Source organism: Falco biarmicus, chromosome 3 (genome assembly GCF_023638135.1).
Source record: "Falco biarmicus isolate bFalBia1 chromosome 3, bFalBia1.pri, whole genome shotgun sequence".
NCBI lineage: Eukaryota > Metazoa > Chordata > Aves > Falconiformes > Falconidae > Falco > Falco biarmicus.
Window position 1 is genome coordinate 98,834,436 of NC_079290.1, and position 19,158 is coordinate 98,853,593.

Below are 19,158 nucleotides of genomic sequence, written 5' to 3' on the forward strand. Positions count from 1 at the left end.
GGATCAGAACGAACATTCTTCTGACTATGCAGGATAAAAATGCATGCAAGTTATCTTCTGGTAAAGAAAAGCCAACACTCCCCTGGAAAGTGCTGCTGATCTTCCTTACCTTGCATTTTCTTTTGGTGTGAGTGTAACTTCTCCATCTAAAGCAATATCAATCTCACAGTGCTCTGGCTGGATTCCTATGCCAAAGAGCTGTATATCCTGAGAGGTATCTGCACCAACTCTTGTGTGATCCTAGAAAATAAGCTGTTACTAAGCAACAAGCAAACTATCATTGTTTATATAACTAAGAAAATATTGGCTAAAGCACTAAGACTGCACAATCTACGTGCTCTCTTTTGCTAAGCACTTCTGTAGAGCAGAAATGGTGCCACAGCAGATTTGAAGACTGTAAAGATCAGACACAAACTGTTCTTCTGCACTTTATCATCATATGATTTTAGATAAAGCAAAATAAAACAGTTGACAAGCAAATTCAAATTTTAAAATATTCTCTGACTATTCTTGCATACAAGCAATAACTACAAATTTATTATGAAAAAAACAAGCCGTGTCATATAGGCATGTATAATAGAGGTCAACATGGATAGTAGAACAAGGCGCACAGAGTTGGCTGCTTTTCAGAAAACAGTCGTAGCAACTCAACTAAACATACTAATCTCTACTGTAAATTCTGCTGATATGCTTTACTTTGCTGTTGTTAAGAGAAGTTGTGCTTTACTTGCTACTGTTCAAATGCAGAAGCCCTATCTCAGCCACTAAAGCAGAAAAGTAACTAGAAAAACAGACAGGATAGTTTTTTGTCTCTTACTGACAAGGAGCTCACATTTCCTTACAAACTTACTAGGTCTGTATTTGACAGTATTTCACTCTGATACGAGACTATGCTAAACAGAATGGTGTGAAAGCTAGTGGCATTAGGAAAATACATTTCTGTACATTTTTAACCAATTTTCCCCTCCCTTTCCCTTAAGCTTTTCTGTCATCAAAAACTATGTTTAGTCTTACTGATTACTACTAAACATCATCTTTCTATGATTAACTCATTGAGTATTTAAAGCAATCCTCAGTTCACTAACAAAAAGAAGCATCTGACATGAAGCTCTTGCTTCAAGTTGAGCGCAAAAGACAATTCCATTCACATCCTGTCTGGAAAAGCTAGAATTTTTCTCATCACTGGCACACACAGCACTTCTCCACTGTTGGCAATCAGGAGATAATCAGGAAAACAATGAAGCTGAACTGCACAGGGAGAACAAAAGCCTAGACAGTAGAAGGAAGCCTATCCTATTGTACTGCAACTAGTCTTAAAAGTATCTAAATAGACCCTGAATAAGCAATTGAGCCAAGAATTCAGAACAATAAACAAGCATTCCTTCATTCTGTTCACATTCTTACCTTTAAATAGTAAACCAAAAGCTCATTGAGCGCAGGATCCGCATTCAGGTTCACCAGGTAACACTTGTCATCCCCCACCTTGATACCTGAAGACTCAAGGGAAATCCCCATACTTTCTAGCTGTCTCTGCCTCTCCTGCAAGCACAAACCCAGGTTCATCTTGTCTGCGGCAATACGTAGAGACCAGTATAGCAAATAAATGAAAGCAGAACTAAAGCTGAACATGCACGTGCTGAGCATGCATTCTGTATATTGCTACCAGAAACAGAACTTAAGACATTGGTGAAGTACTGCATGTTTAACAGAATTTATTTTTACATACCAACAGTAAAAAGTTAGATCTAACCTTCAAACATGTGCTTGCCCAAAGTGGAACTTACTTACCTAAGCAGCCCTATTGATTTTATTAGGGCTACTTGTAACTAACACCATGATTTATGTTGTATAATCAGGCTTTGAATCTCTGTTAGTTAAAACCTTGTCTCAGTTGCAATTACAAGGATAATCATACTTATACATCATTTAGAAAATAGCATGCCACAGTTTAGGTTTATTCTTTTGTAGTATAATTATGAATACAGCTAAGGCATCTACTCAATCACACGTGTCTTTTGCTTTGCTTCAGTTTGGGGGCTAGGATTTTTTATTTGGCTCGTTGAGTTTGGTGTTTGGTTGGGGTTTTTTTTCTAATAAATTTAAACAGGGGTTGCACCAAAGCATGCCCTCTGAAACATTACGACTAGAAAGGGAAACCAACAATACTTGTTCTCCAAGCTATAGATCATGGAAATGATGGAAAACTGCACCGGAATTCAGAGGTCTTGTTTTAAGTACAGTAATGATAAATAACCATTAGTGAATGCATGTACACATTTTCGTACATATTTTCCTTCTCTGGTTAAAAAGTCACTAAAATAAAAAACAATTACTATCACCCAAAATTCTGATCCTTCTGGAATTCTTCATTTTCTTAGTCACTTCAAGGGAAAGATGTCCTAGACCCCACTGTGGTTTTATAAATAAATGAGCTGCCCAAATATATTTTGATGTTTTAATTTAAACTAAAATATTAACTTTTATCAATGATATAATGACACAAGCTATCATTATTCTAATGCAATTTAGACTTAAAAAGAACAAAAAAAAACCCCAACCCAAAACCAGAAATGAAAGGACAAAAGTCCAGAGGAATTTTAAATAGCTGGTGGGAAAGACAGCATAGTCCACTAAAGCTCATGCAATTCACCTGACTTGCACTATCTGGGTTTTTCACCTCAAAATTTCTGAAATACCTGTGCAATTTCTTCTGTTTTCCTTAGCTTTTCTTCCCAGGTGACTGTTAGCTCTTTTATTAGTTTTTCAGATTCTTCCAATTTTTCCTTCAGTTCTGGTGCCTTCATGGCCTAAAAGATAGAAAATTAGCAAAACCCCTCAGCTGCTCTTCCCACTGCACGAGGCAACTGAACACAGCAACTGAACATGAAATTCAACAAGCAGAGATTTCAGCTGTATCCCCAGTTTATTCATGGCAAAAGATGAACAAGCAGGTCACTTGCAAAGGAAGAGGACAGAATCAACATATAATGGGCCCAAATCTGAGACAGCTGAAGATCAACAGCTCCAGAGGCTAATGGTACCAACAAAATCTCTGGGCTTGTCCACTTAAGCTTCAGTGTCTGTATAAAAGTATATGAGTATTTAAGAAATTTAAATCTTAGCTGCCTGAACTTCAACTGCAAAGTCGTTCTTCCAACAGTAGTTTCAAATACAAATTACTCTCAATATTTAGCCTTCTGTTCTATCTTGGTTTCGTAAATGTACCTAGAGTTGCATTAAAGCTTTCAGACTGACCCTGTTGGTGACCTTCAAAGGCAGGCATGCTCTGGAGCTAACACAGGCTTCTCGTTTCACAACAAGAAACAAAAGCAAAGAGCTCGAATTTGCCCAGTGCAAAGTAACAATTCAACAGGCTGGCCTGTAACTCTATAGAACTGCTTTTAACCGAAGGTATAATAGAACAAACTTTGTTAAAAATTAGTAAGACTTTGGACACCTTCCTACTGATTGTGTTCAGCCTCAGCCTGCCAACATAATTAACAACGTGCTATAGTAATATTTTCCGATTTAAAATATGGGATCAGAAGAGATCTTTATTAATGAAAAAAGTGAATGGCTCCTTTTTCTCAAAGCAGATTTTCCCATTTCAGCCTGTAAGGAACTGTTCGTAATAGGAACACTATTCCTTAAATGAACATGAAGTTTAACCACCACACTAATTTACCCTCAGACACGCTTCTGTTCTTTTTCCACCAGTATTTTGTGTCTTGCCTGAAAAGTTCAACAGTATTTTCCTACAGTGCAGTGCCTAATTTCTCCAGGTATTACCAAGTAAACTATCCTACCCTGATCCTTTACTCTCTGATGGAATGTATAAATCTAAGGTAAGTAGCAATCACACAGTGTTAACTGTTAAGGCAGTAAAGCAAACGGCAGATGGTTTCAGTGTTGCATTTTTGACAATTTCTTATAGATTTTCACAAATGTCAAGGACACATGTTTTGTGATCTAATACCAGATTTAAGGCTTTTCACACTTTTCCATTTGACATCATAAAATTATATAGTCCACTAATGCAAAAAAAAAAAATCTGCTAATAAGTACACAATGAAGCTGTACTCTAGCTCTTATCTGTGCTGCATCAATTATTGCTTGACATGAAGTTCTTCAAGAACAGTCTATTGTGACAAGGGTCACCATCAGTACAATGCTGTCCCCGTTTAGAAGTTATTAAGAATAAGCAAACAGGTTGGATTTATTTCAGGAAACAAGGTTAATAAAAAAAAAAAGTGCAAGACTTCCTTTCCTCATTTTGTAAGAAAGCTAGTCTTCCAGCCAGCATTTGACATTTCCTTGGGAAACGCAGTTTACGTTGTACTGTGAATAATGTTACCTCAGCTTGGGAGAGCTGTTCTTTCAGTTTTTCAACTTCTTCACGTAATTCTCTGATGACCCGAGCATTTGGATCTTCATTCACCACTGCATGATTAACTATCCTTTTGGCTCTGTCTGCATATCTCAGAGTAGAGAGTGTTTCTTCATAGTTGTCTGCTGCTGGACTAATTGTGGCTATCATGGCAGTTTGGCTGTTTCCTCCCAAGTTGTCCTATAAAGTGCATCCACAGGAAGTTTGAGGGTTAAAAATTGCTCTGAGGCTACACAATGTCTTTAGAAAGATACTTAAAATACAAAGCTTAATATTCAGACACAAAAAGACACTCTGGATATAAACTAACCAGTATGATCCACAAACAGTTCCAGCCACCTCCACCAGCCTTGATACTGCTATAACTGATAATAGCCAAATAGGACTCTACATAGAATTAATACAAGATACACTTAGCTGTCCATATTATTCGGTGTAACTTATAGATATGTGAGCTCCTTAGCTCACTTCTTTAAAAAAAGAGAAGTCCACGTACACAGAGGTATGCTACAATGATCCTACAAACTATTAAGCTGCCATCTTGTGAATAAGGTGAACAGGAAATATTACCTTGAGAAGCCAAGTGAGTACAGAGTCTCTGTAAGGCACAAACTTGTTTTTCCCCTTCCCTGCTGCCTGGTCAGCAAGTGATGATATAACCAAACCCAGCGTTGAAAGGGATCTACGAAGGCAACAGAGTACAACAGCTTTAACACATATTCCAAACAGATTTAATAAAACACACACACAAAAAAAGATATTTGCTAAAGAGTTTAATTTTCGCTCCACAGAACTTCACGTCTGATTTTTAAAGTATCACAGAATAATTTAAGTTGGAAATGACCACAGGAAGTTGGCTAGCCCATTTCCCTGCTCCAAACAGGGCAATGTATTTATTACTTACACATTTGGAAGAAAAAAAATGGCTATCTACAGTGTTTTATCTAATCTGGTACTAAGACCAAGTTCCAGGAAAACTGAGACAAAGTTGAAATATTCAGGTATTTAAAATAGCTTTAGAAGTATATAAAGCAGACTGCTTCAGTACATGGAGAACCAGTGCCTTTGATCGGCCATCTAGGAACAATGTTTGAAGAGCACTGGCACAACAGACCACAACTGAACAACTCTCTAGCCATAAGGAGGTGTCCTCAAGACAAAGCCCGCTATGGCCCAGCAGAACTAGTCTGCCTGGTGAACAAGTAACTAACCAGCCATCACACAACAGAAGTCTCCTCATCAAAAGAGACTGACTAGGAGGTCTCCCCTGACAAATAGGTTGACTTACAACCGAGGTGCAGCCTCGCTAGCTTCTTGGGCAGGGAACAGACCAAACAATCGCCCAGTTACAAAAATGCCACAGAAGCATGAAAAAGAAAAGCCCCCGAATTGCTTAGCAGCAAGCCACATTGCAAACGCCACTCTAGAATCGTGAAGAAAATACAGATAACTCATTCATTTGGGTATATGTCCCACTTGTAACAACAGGGGCAACTGTATCAGCAAACTGCGCAAAGTATATGTGTATTATATTATCCAATTGTTACATAAGCCTATATAAAATTTTAAGTGACACCAGCGCTCTTAGGGCGAGTATGTTTAAGATAATGAGCTAATTCAGGAGCTTGAGAATATGAAACAGATGCCTAAAGGGTTTTCAAACAGCGCTGAAGACCAAGTGCATACCCATCCATCATACTCATGCCCAAATATCCAGCTACTCTCTGTAACTACCAAGGAAAACTCCAGCAGCGCTGCAATTAAATAGTCAAATAAATCTTTAATTGTACTGTTCCACTCCATCCTTTTGCATTTTCTTTTCAAAATAGTACTGCTTTACTACTCAGGCAGTGTTTCCACGGTATTTCTAACAGGGCCTTAGTGCCAAATGAAACTACCAGTGGTTCAGAAACAACATTTAGAAAACAACAAAAATGTTGCAGAAGATTATTTCAAGGAAGATATCTGAAGGTAAGGTAACAAGACCTATTACACGTGTCACAAAAGATGTCCCATACTGCATATAGCACAAAAGCGGTATGAAGATAGCATAGACCTGAAAGCAAAATAAAAAGAAATTTAAGGAGCAGCTAGGCAATCTGATGTCCGAAGAGAGTGTTCTGTTTTGTAAAACTGCCTGTAGGATAGCTTTCCAATTCACCTCTGAAAAATTCCCAGCAAAAAGGACAGTTTGGTTTAGTCTGTGACCTAAAGAAAAGCCTAACAACCTCTGAAAGCTTGCAGGGGGAGAGAGAATTGGTTCTTCCCTCCAGCCTCTGCTCTCCGTGGACGGAGATGACAGTGTGCTAAAGGTGCACGAGTGAGCAGTAGGATGCTGTACACTCCTCCGCAGCAACCTCCTACCGCGTAACTGAAAAGCACCACCAGCACACTTCCAACCCAGTCCACCTCCAAGGAGCTTAAAGTTAAAAAAAACCCACCCTGGTCTGTTTTCCTCCAGCTCCTCTTTCCCCCTTTAAATGAGGGGAAATGTGAAAACCAAAGCCAAAAACTGAGGGAGGGGCAAGAAAAGGACAGTCAGAAAGGAGACAGCGAGGACAGGGACCTGAAAAAGTCTGTCACTGAAAACTATTTCACAACAGGGCTGCAATACCAATTTGAGTTATGGGCACTGTATTTCAATAAACAGGAAATTATAAGCTACAGTTTAACACCGCACAATTAAAAGATGTGGTAATATTTCTGCTCCTTGTAAATACTGATTTTATTTTAAGACTGTTAACATCTGCAATAAAAGCCAAACCGGAGTCATTTATGTGTTCTGCTTGAGATTTCGTAATACAAAGCTGTTTAGAAGAATTAAGGAAAGCAGTAAAAGAACTTGCTGCCCAACAAAATAATTAAAGGATTCATCAGCTGCTTTGCTTCATGCTGAATGATGCATCAGAGATCCGTCATTACTTTGGTCCCATCTCACACTACTTTATATAATGAATCATTAGATAAAGTGTATGTGTGTGTATATATATATATATGGCACACAGCAGACTGAGACCGTTTAGAAGCAGCAGAGTGAACTTACGTGGTGCAAGAGCATGGGAAAATGCCATTTCTGCATGCTTTCTGCTCTCCCTGCCACTATTCCCCAGGCATGACCGGGCTGCCCTTGCTAGCGGTAGGAAGCCTGCACACTCCCACCACTTGCCTGAGTCAGCCAGGTTCACAGGGAACTTAAGTGACACCCATTCAAGCTACTCCTGTACAATTTACAACCAAATTCTTCACTGAGGAGAATCCACCTTTCTATTATTTAACTCTGGATACAAAAAAAATCTAAAAATCAGCTTGGAGCCAGACTCATCCCAACTCATTCCTTCCCCCCACCTGCCGCCCCGCTACATTTTAAAGGCTTCCCTTTGCATTCTCAAGTTAAAATGACAACAGCTATGATTTTACTATTCAGAGTTAAAATTGCAGCCCGCTCACAGAAAGAATTCTTCTTAGCCACTAATTGAGAGGCTGTTTATTCTGCTTCCTCCTCCTATTGTATTCTAGAAGTTCTTTGACTACACCACGGAGTCGGTAAGCACCCGCGCTTCTACGCTCGCTACGGGAACTAGCACATCCTGGGGAAAAACAAGCACACACAGCTTTCCTGTGAGGTACGGCAAGTCCCCCAAAACCCGTGAGCATAAAGTGCAGACACCCAGCACCTTCACCCAGGCAACACTGCATCAGCTCTGAGAAAAACCAGAAGCAACCTTTACTAAACTTTATCAAGATGTTAACAAAATGACACAACTCTCCGTTGTTTCAGTAAGTGGGAGAGAAATCCAACAACTCCCCTCTGCAACATGCTGTCCCGAGATAGGAAAGAGTGTTTACAACAGGATGAGTTGTGGGACCAAGGTGGCAGCTACCAAAGCCCGAGCCAGGTTTCATTAGAAATAAACAGCACAGAAACCCGTAGAGACTGTCTGAATGCTACACTACACTTTTGGTACGCACAGCTGAGTGTACATTTTCCCTGTGTTGTAAATACATAAACAGGTACACTATTTCCATATTCTTCTTCAAGGTAATAAACATAGCACAAGCTGCAAATTTCTTTGCCTGTTAATTTCAGCAGCTCCATTCTTGTTCTCATTAAACATAGCACATGCTAACAATACATGTTATTGCTTTTTAATAAAAGAATAAAAAAATAATTTAAAAAGCAAAAGGAGTTGACATGGTAAGGTATATGGCTTAAGTACATTGTATTACTCCAGAAAAGATCATAGAACAATTTGTGTTGAAAGAGACCTCAAAGAGCCACGGGCAGGGACACTTCCCACCAGCCCAGGCTGCTCCCAGCCCCGTCCAGCCTGGCCTTGGGCACTGCCAGGGATGGGGCGCCCACAGCTGCTCTGGGCAGCCTGGGCCAGTGCCTCCCCATTCACGGTGAACAAAATTATTGCCTTTCCCTAAAAAGTAAGGTGCACCACACCCAAAAGATGACTGTACACAATGTTCTCTGAAGAACTAGTCTGATAAAACATCTATACCAATGTTGAGGCTTCCGGTAAAAGTCAGTCCTCATCAAAGCTCCAAGTAACAGCAAAAATCTAACAGAAAGCACCAAGCACAGCACTAAGAATTCTCATTTGCCTACCAGTTCCAAAAGAGATTTTGAACAGAGAATGCTTAAGCAATACAGATTACACCATATAACAATTTAATTGATGAGAAAATGTAGAGCTGTCCACCTTCCTTTTTAAAGTATCTTTTACAGAAAAGTTTGGTGCTTGCATCTGAAATCCTGTATTGTCAAAGAGGTTCAGCATGGGCAAAACAACCTTCTCCTACAGCATCAGCATCACAGAAGTTTAACACTGAGTAAACGTCCTAATGGAAAAAAAAAAGGAAGTCTTTCTGTATCTATAGCTACACTTGTAATTTGTTAATAGCTGTTGGGAAAGTTGGCATTTGAATTCTTCCCCAAGAATTAGAAAGAAACATTTAATTTCACCTTTGTCTATGCAAAATACAAGTACAGTTTCTAGTAAAACCAATCTGAATTTTAACTAGTAACCTGCAGGTAAAGGTACAACACCTCCCATTAGGCAAACAGAACCACATCATTTTGTTTCACGAGGACTATACCAGCGTGGCTACCAATATGATGCATTAAACACAAAGTAGATTAGAAATTAAGCTAAAAAGAGCAAACATGTTTTAACTCCAAAAAGGGGTAATTTGAAATCACTTTATGTATGAATGCTGTTCAAACACACTTTGTGCTGTCATCGTTAACTTAAAACACCAAAACATTTTGTAACATTTTAAAATTAAATTGAAAAAGCAGTAGCTTTTACTGTAACAGCTGAACTCTTTCTTTCCCAGGAAAATTAGTATATTTAAGACAGCAGTAATAGTGTGCTGAATTCTTGCTTTTGGGAAATAACACAGTAATTACGGTAAAAAAGTGCCTTGAAACTTGTCATTGCTTGAGTACAAATGCCCAAGGCAATGCTAAACTAACACAGCTTCATTCTGATTTGGTTTTCTTAAACTGTGAATTATACCCTTACACATTTTAATACATGTTGGAACAAGGCCATTCAACTCTGCAACTCTGCATTCTTCCTTAAGCAAATGATGAGACAAACACATGAGCCTGGGGACAGGGTGTATAAATGAATCACAAAAGGTTCATTCTTAATTAAAGAGCGCTGCTGTCGCTTTTTCTAGATAAAATTCATACAACCCTCATTGAGTCAAGTATGAATCAAGTTCCCTATGTCAATGCAATGAAGCACATGGTGTCTAGCACAGAGCAGCCGAAAGAGCCATACTGGACTGTTTCTGATGAGCTCTATCATTTGAACTGACTTCTGACAAGCACACCAAGAGAGGAGGCCATGGAAACAACAGTGATTCTTAAAAGATTAAGCTTTGCAACCTGCGTATGCCCATGTCTTACTTGTTTATGTTGCTGCCTTCCTTTAGGCGTTCTCCTGCAGCTCCTGTTTTGGACACTCTCTCGCTCCCAGCCAAATCCACCAAGCTGACCTTGCTGACCTTCTCTCCAGAATTCTGCAGATGGGACATGAGAGAACAACAGCTAAGAAACACAAAGCGCTAACATGTGTGATGCTGGCACCATGAAACACTGTTCATAATAATGTGGGTTAAAGTATCAAATTAAAGATATGAAAGAAGGAATTTTCAGAGTTTTCATAGTCCTTTAAGAGTCACTCATATTTTTATAGTAGAGGGCTGAAGCTGTGTGGCAGCATCAATAACCTTACTAGCAGAGTAGGCCATTAAAACATACCGACTTCAGCACCAGTTAGGACGTAAAACCTAAGGTAGGTTTCATGGTGACAATATAATCTTAAAAAGTTAGCCACTGCTTTATCTGGTGGGCTTCCTCACTCTCCCAGGGTTCTCTCAATCTTACGGTCTTGCCAATATTACTTTGGACCCCACGGCATTAAAGGTGAAGCACAGCTATACAGATTAATGTATATGTAAGAGGAAGGAAGGAGACGAATTTACCACAATTTCATAAATGAATCAACAGAAATACATACACCAGAATGCAGGTCATAAAGTGTCTGAGTCACTATAATATTGAACACAGCATGAGAGCGGCTGCTTTCTTCATTCATGTTGGTTGCAGCAACTGTTCGTGATTTGTTTCCCTCAGACATCAGTGACTCAATATCCTAGAGCAAAAAGAAGAGTGAAAAGTGATGCTAGGATAAAAGCAAGTATTGTGCTTGCTGAACAAAATCCCCATCTAGATGGAAGGGTGTGTGTATGTGTGGGAGAGAGGAAGAAGGGAAGGTAGTAATGAGAAAATTCTTTGCACATTTTGAGATGCACTGATGCAGAGGGTGTGCAATTCCACAGCACAATGTTAAATCACACCTTAAATAAGTTAAATAAGTACTGTGCTTAAAAGCCCAGCAACTACAGTCAATGCACCTTCTCCTTATCTGTTACTGAAATATGCTGGCAACACACACACATTACAAATCATACTGTTTAATGACAGTAATCAGGTCAGCACAGATCTACTTACACAAATGAACACAATGCATCTCTTTACTGAACTGCGCTGTTACCATCTTCATTTAATTGGCTCAAAAGGTTACCTCACTTAGAGCCTGTACCTTCCTGCATATGTAAAAAGCAAGACTATGCCGAGTCTGACATGTGCGCTTGCTGAGTCTTCCAAGACAGTTTCATAAAATTCATCAGCCAAAAACTAGGTATGAACAAAATTTCCTAGAATTTGAACAAAGAAGGTGTGCTTTCAAATTCACCATAAAAGCTGCAAAAGCAGTTTTTATAACTTTATAATATACACAGATGCTTCAGAAAAACACTCATAAGAAAGTAAAACATTCCCACATAATACTACACAATGAATTATTTTTTTTAAAACATTTCCAAATCAGCTTCCTCATAAAAAGAGAGGCCTACGCCATTCATACAACTGCACTGCTTCAATTACTTCCATTGTAGCTACAGTAATTCAGTAATTCAGTGGCTTCTACAGTACTGATTTATTTGAAAGTATTTTGGTAACTCAAGTGGGCCAGATGCTGTCACGACTTCAATTATAAATTACATAAGCTATGTTGCACATCCTCATGCAATACACCTTGTCCTGGTTTCAGCTGGAATAGAGTTAGTATCCTTCTTGGTAGCTGGTGCAGTGCTGTGTTTTGGCTTTGGTGTGAGAATAATGTTGATAGCACACTGATGTTTTCAGTTGTTACCAGGTAATGTTTATACTAAGTCAAGGACTTTCCAGTTTCTCAGGCCCTGCCAGCGAGAGGGCTGGAGGGGCACAAGGAGTTGGGAGGGGACACAGCCAGGACAGCTGACCTGAAGCAGCCAAGGAGGTAGTCCATACCACGGGACATCATGCTGGGTATATAAACTGGGGGGGTTGGCCAGGCTGTGCCGATCGTTGCTCAGGGACCGGCTGGGCACCAGTCAGCAGGTGAGCAGTTGTACTGTGCATCACTTGTTTTCTTTTCTCCCTTCCCTTTGGATTTCATTCCTCTCCCCTTCTCCTTCCTTTTCATTGTAATTGTTGTAATTATTAGTATTGTTGGTTTTAATTTATTTTATTTATTAATTTTTTCTTATCTCAACCCTCGAGTTTTACATTCCTTCCTGATTCTCCTCCCCCTCCCTCGGGGGGACAGCGGGGGTGACAAAGCAGCTGCATGGTACCAGCTGGGGTTAAACCACAACACACCTGTATGAAATAGAAGGTTTTATTCAACAACAAAAATCAAAGTAATTCATGCTGGAAGACTTTATTCTTATTTTGGAAGCCTCATATCTCCTGTGTCAAGGAAACATTGTGTTCTTGGTGTATACTATATGCATTGAAAACTGCAGAATAGGTACCACTATTATATTTTTAACCAACATCAAGGCAAAGCCAATGCTTTTACGCGAAATAAATCCTCCTGAAGCAGTAGAAAAGACCTTTGCAATTGCCAGAGATCATAAACACTGAAGAACCAAAATGTCTGGATAGACACTAGTTTATCTCTTATAAGATGCCTATTGCTTATGTACACAGATGTTATTTACGAAGTTGTCATTGGTTTAGATTTACCTCAAAGTTTGTAACAGCCAGCTGAGACAGGCCATCTACATACGGTCCCAACACTTTGTGCTCTCGAACCTTAAGGGACTGCCGACTCCTATGGAACAAAGTAGACTTTATGCACAATCCACTAGTGTGAACTTTATCAAAACCCAAAAATTATACTATGAAATGATAAGAATCTTCTATATAGCAGAAGTCAGTTTATGTCTTTTAATTGTAACAGGAGGCAAAAAGTCTTCCAGATTTTTTTTTATGTCAAATTAAAAATAGACTCAAATTAATCTAACCGGTTTTAATCTACATACATGAACTGTTCCTAATGCATCCTTCCACCCCAGTATTTGTGGCTGGAACAAAAGGCTGAAAAGAATGTTGACAAAAAAGGAAACCAAAAATTCTTCCTTCCTCTCCCCAGCAATTTGCTAAAGCTTCAATTCTTTTCACATTTTTCCACACTTTATTGATACGCATCAAGTAACTCTCAAATCTACCTTTTTAAACTAACTTGCATACTTCTTCACCTAGGGCAATTATATTCAAGAATCAAAAATATACACCTCATGTATCAATGCTCAGCCTAAAACCCCCCTATCTAACTATTTCTCGTCTAGACACCTCCAAGCCAGAGAACCTAACCAGTACTTTTGTGTAGACAAAACTGAAAAGAGTGCCATGAGTATATTCTGAGGTGTTACCCTTCCACATTCAAAAAGCTCAACATCTAAACCATGAGAACCAAGTTGAAAATAAGCTTCAAACTCCTCCTAGTTGATGAAAATTGTTACCTGAATACAGTCCGGTTCATATGGCAAAACCACCCCAGAACTTCCCTGCACAGTCTTGCTTTCTGGTAGTACACTACTTCATACAGTATTTGTTTGCATCATTAAGATGGTATCCTAATTCTGAATTGATCCACACCAGTTACTACTTCATATACAAGATTTACCAGATCTTCTTTCTGGTGTTTGGTATCTAATCCTTTCTAAAAAAATCATACAAATATACATTCTGAACAAGCCTCAAGGATTTCCAGAAGTGATTTCTACTGTTACAGTTTCAGACAAAAATAAGGAAGCTGTGGGGGAGAGTGAAGCTACTCACCCTTTTGGGTCAAGCAGATCTCTGACTTTCTCATTGTAGATTTCCATATAGGACACTTCGACTTTAAAAGTATGAGATTCATTTTCTTCCACAGAGATTCTCTGAAATAAAGCACAACAGAGCCGTGGGATCAGACCCAGCTGCTCTGCATTGCCCATCATTGAAAAGGATTTTCCTGAACCTAAAGGAAAAAAGGAGAAGAAAATGCTTTAGAACGTAGTCTCTCTACTTATTTGTTCATGAAGCATGTTTTAATCCTCTTTGTTCTTCCAGAAGCGTGTATCAGAACAACATGACATGCTATTCCAGACAGACGGTACATTCTTTGGACTACACGGTACAGGTAAACAAAAAGAGAAATTATCTTAAAGGTTTCTTTGAGCAGGGCTGACTGAAGGAGCCTTCGGTATGAACTTCTCCTTTCAGGCTTTGAAAGTGGCCCTGGCAGGTAGTAACGAGGAACATATAAAGGAAGCTGCTTTAAGAACTTTACATCATCACTGGCTGTGCTAAATGTTTGACATTTAGCATGATATTTCAAAATACATTTTTAAACTATCATCTAGCTTAATATTTTTGTTCTTCTCACTTCCCATGTACACAAAAAGTGTTCTTCCCCTTTAGCACAGGAGACTCACCTGTCTGTCCATAGGCAAAAATACAAGCATTATATCCCTGAAAGGCCTTTTCAAGAATTCCTTCTCCAAGGCACTTGAACACCACTTCTTGACCTAGAAAAAAATTAAGTTTATTTTAAATTTAATAACAGACTGAAATTTACTAAAAACAAGAAAAAAAAAGGTTTGCAAATTATTTTTTACTATTGAGTGCACTGATGAACAAATTATTTCAACATACAACTGAATGACAAGTTCAAAGCTGTTGCCTGAAACGAGTGTAACAGCTACTGCTTCTGTGTTTAAATACATTGCTTTAATATTAATAAATAGATATTTTCCTGTGAAAGGAGCAGTTCTTCAAAAGGTAATATGTAAGCTGAATGCTTAGAGGAAACAGATGTCTAAATTTGATAATTAATATACATCCCTTAACCACAAACTATACCCAGAAGAGTTCTGTAACAGAATTGCAATGAAATCTATTAGCAAACTAGGATATTAGAGGTGCAACAAATATTATGCTAGAAATAGTAATAGTTGCTCTCTTGCAAACTGGCCTCAAGTTTCACCATAAGCTATTACAATTCACCCGGTGTCAAGGTGATGCTGGAACCAAGATAAAAGTATTCCAACGACATTCAGGGAGGAAATGCGTATTAGGAGGCTGTGAGACTTCAACAGAGCTGTGTGAGGATAATTCTGCCAAGTCCACCATTTTAAACACCAGCTGCAAAATTTCATAGTCTGAAAATTGTCTCCCAGTGCCGGGTAGATTTTAGATGTACTTCAACCTCTCAGACGAAGAAGAAAATAGGCATCATGGCTGTTTAATAGAAAAGCTCAGAATTTGTACACAAAAAGGGTCAATGGAATGTCTGCTTGGAGTTCTGATCACACAGAATCACAGCAGTTGTGTGTACATCCAAACCAAGCAGAGCTGAGCTAAGGACAGTATTTACACACCTTCTGATGTTTGGTTTAAACTTACATTCGCTGTCTGGCGACTTTCTGAACAGCTACGATCAGTTGCATCTCTCGTTTTGGTGAGTTAAGTTTCAGCAGTTGTCAGTTATAAGAAATTATTTTGTACAGTGGATGCACTAGTGACTTCCACAGTTCTCAAAATGGAACATACCGGCATTAAAAAAAAAATAATAAAATCTAGCTATACATTTATACATCACATGAGATTATTTATATTCCATGATCCCTAAGTAATTGGTAGCCCAGAAAATTCCTGCAGAACAGCCTGAGGAATGACTGTAGAATGATTTACAGGCATATAAATAGCACTAAAAAGTACTATATCACTTTTATTTTCCTTTAACCTATTTTCTCTTCTGCTCTAAAGGAAAAGCTAGTGCAGCGGTGCCCTATCAAATGTTCTTTGTGTATCTTTCCCGTTGAATTTCTAAAACTCTGAATACAGGAATTAAAACCAGAGGAGAATCTGCTGTACTCTGGAGTAACTCCATCTCCTTCCTCGTGCACATTCATTCACTTCTCATTCAACTTAGGATCATCTGGTTACTTCATAATATCTATGGTGAGAGAGCACTGTGGAAATAGCTACAGAGAAACGTTAAACTACTGAAGAACAAACGAAGAAAATTTATCAGTGGAAGTTTTTAATAACAATGTGGAACAGACAAAAATTTGCTTTCAAACCAGCTCCTGAGGACCCATTTTGAACCTACCAAAGAGGCAGGGAGCCACTTACCACCTTGCTGAGGCAAGAATGCAAAAATCAAGCAAAGATTGAAGCCGAGTATAATTATTAAGAGAAAAAAAGCACATATACTCTGCAATGATTATGAGTGGAGAATAAAACCATTTATCAGAAGAGGGACAAACTTGGATTACCCACTTCTAACCAGCAATAAACCAGTAACCTCTTCCATGTTTCCCAAGGAAAAGAGCAGATAGCAAGATGTTATAAAACTGCACAGTCATGATAACCGTAAGATGACCTACAAAATTCCCCACCGATAAATACCAGAGACAGAAGCCAGCCTGAATCTCCCAGGCAAAGCTGAATATTTTCTTTTCCAGAAGAAATTTAATTTTCGAACAGTCAACAAACAGAAAGTCGATCAGACAGTGATACATAACTCTAAAATGGTATTTTTATTACAGTTTTTAAGAGCTCATCAATACCACCACAGACAAATAGGTCATTAAAGAGCGATGTTCACAGTAACCAGTCGAAGTATCATGGGAGAAAATTTGTTTTGTTTTTAAGTGCACTCACAGAAAAGTACACAAGACGTTAAACTTCAATTATGGGTATTTTAATTCATTTGCTAATGCAGTGCCTTGTTGAGGGTAACAGCGTATCATCTGTGAGATTTTAATATTTTTCATTACAAAACCTCAATGCTTCCCCCATGAATTTTATTAGTGGGTTTGCAAACCGATTACAAAATCTGTATTACCCAGAATTATATCTATGTGCACTTATGGTCACAAGAAATAATCCATTTCCTTTGCCTACGCTACTGCATTTTTGCTTTGCTAAATAAACCTGCAATGCCTGCAAATAATACTTTTGCTTATTTACAGGTCTTTTCTTCCACAGATACCTAGTTTTTAAAGAGGTAAGCTGGGGGTTTGAAATTGACTTAATTTACAGAAAAAGGGAAAAATAGATGGGAAAAAAATTACTCAGTTAACAGAAATATTTCCCCTACACCAACATTTATTGCCTTTAACACTGCTAGGTGTGAAACGCTACTAACACACTGTTAGGGATGCTCTGCTAATCAAAATCCAAGAAACACTGGTGGATGCCCGCTCGGCTCTGAAGATGTACTGGAAAGCAACATCAAAACAAGACGGAAACCTTTTCTGCTTTCACCGGGCAGTTCTAACTGTCTTCATACCTTCAAGACATTATCTGAACATTCTGACAATTACAACTGCAAGCCTGATGCCAACATCCAGTTTCTCAGAAAGCCACTTCTAACAGCAGACTGACCCAAGAATCTTACCATCTACTCTTAGGACTGAGTATTTTCATGTGTTCAGCACTCTGACAGGCTCTTGACATTCTTCCATAAACATATAAACCAAGATAATAAACATTTATTTTATAGCAATAACCATACTAAAGATATTGATGATTTCTGCATTCAAAATTGTACCTGTGGCTTACCTGAAAGCTAAAGGAAACCCTTCCTCCTCTTAGGTTTACATTTTTAACCTACATATATTCCTGGAACTTTCTAATGCCATGCTTGTGCTATTACCATACATCAAGGGTGTTTAGTACAACACTTTGAAGTTAAAAGTTTTTTTCACTTTACCTACATTTCAATGGTAAAAATATAAAACGAAGTAAAGATAGAAAGATATGGCAATGCACAATTTAATAGTGGCTATTATTACTAACAACTCTAAAATAAAACCTTCACATTATCTATCCACAGAGCAGCATTTCAAAATCTTAGTTTGAATCTCTAAGCCAGCATGAATTATTAAAACATTTAAATTTGTAAAATATGAAAGATAATAAAAAAATCCCTGAAAATAAAAATAAATACATACCCTGACATGCAAAAATACAACATCGATAATTTTCAGAATGAGATATTTAAGTATTCTCTCCTACATCTCTATGCTCGTTCCCCTTTTCTTCCTCCCAAATCATCCCCTTACAGTTTCTGATGCCCCGCTCGGGAGATGTGAGGTGACAGCAATCTTAGGGAAACCTGCGTGTTGCAGAGGAATCCTAGGACATGTTCTCAGAATCTGCAGAATGAAGCTATTTACAAATAACGTTCAGACATTCTCAAGTTGGCTAGACTCGTGACAGCAGACGCAGAAGAGAAAGAAGAAAAGGGAGGGGAGGAAAAAAGGTCATACCCTTTCCAACAGAACTCCCTTTTGAAAAGGCAGTTAGCACTTAGTACCTTTCCTAAGACCTGCTCACTAGGGCCAGGCTCATTCAAGAGGTACTGCAACAAAAATTTGTTTCAGTGTCTGGTTTATAGATGTCTAGCATTTCTGGTTCACAACAACTTGTCGATCTGAAATAGGGCTAATTGTCTCATGGCAGCACAGATTAATTCAGCCAGGCTGTGACTGCAAGGTTATGACACATCTCTGTCCTGACACACCCCCCCTTACACAGCAGAAATTGCTAGAGCCAAGTAACAGCTTATGTTCAACACTGAAAAATCAACTCTCTTAATGGCTTAATCTCTAACCTAGAACACTTTAATAGGCAAATCTTGACAGAAATAAACTGCAGTTGCTTCCATGATCCAATAGCTAAAATAAAACTTGATCTGTGGAGATTAGAATTATTAAAAGCTCTGGAGATAAGAGTTTTAAAAGAATCTCCCTAAAATGGGAAGATGCCTACAGTTCACCTTAACAAGAACCTAACGGCACAACAGCTAGGATTGTCTGACTACTGCAGCCCAATGCTGCAGTACTGATAAAGCACTGGAGTCTTT

The 19,158-nt window shown here is 38.6% G+C and overlaps 1 protein-coding gene across 7 annotated transcripts in view; it reads right to left on the reverse strand.

The window, feature by feature from the left end:
• KIF13A (kinesin family member 13A) overlaps nucleotides 1-19,158 on the reverse strand; it is a 120,458-nt gene that overhangs the window by 41,951 nt on the left and 59,349 nt on the right. For 6 of the 7 annotated variants that reach the window (XM_056332376.1, XM_056332375.1, XM_056332374.1 and 3 more), the window contains exons 5-14: nucleotides 14,717-14,809; nucleotides 14,079-14,259; nucleotides 12,981-13,068; nucleotides 10,927-11,061; nucleotides 10,314-10,426; nucleotides 4,958-5,069; nucleotides 4,355-4,567; nucleotides 2,697-2,807; nucleotides 1,405-1,539; nucleotides 110-240 (exon numbers count right to left, since the gene is read on the reverse strand). In XM_056332376.1, coding sequence (XP_056188351.1) covers nucleotides 110-240; nucleotides 1,405-1,539; nucleotides 2,697-2,807; nucleotides 4,355-4,567; nucleotides 4,958-5,069; nucleotides 10,314-10,426; nucleotides 10,927-11,061; nucleotides 12,981-13,068; nucleotides 14,079-14,259; nucleotides 14,717-14,809 — 1,312 coding nt within the window. The remainder of the gene's footprint in view (nucleotides 1-109; nucleotides 241-1,404; nucleotides 1,540-2,696; nucleotides 2,808-4,354; nucleotides 4,568-4,957; nucleotides 5,070-10,313; nucleotides 10,427-10,926; nucleotides 11,062-12,980; nucleotides 13,069-14,078; nucleotides 14,260-14,716; nucleotides 14,810-19,158) is intronic. The other variant, XM_056332379.1, reaches the window with a different exon arrangement.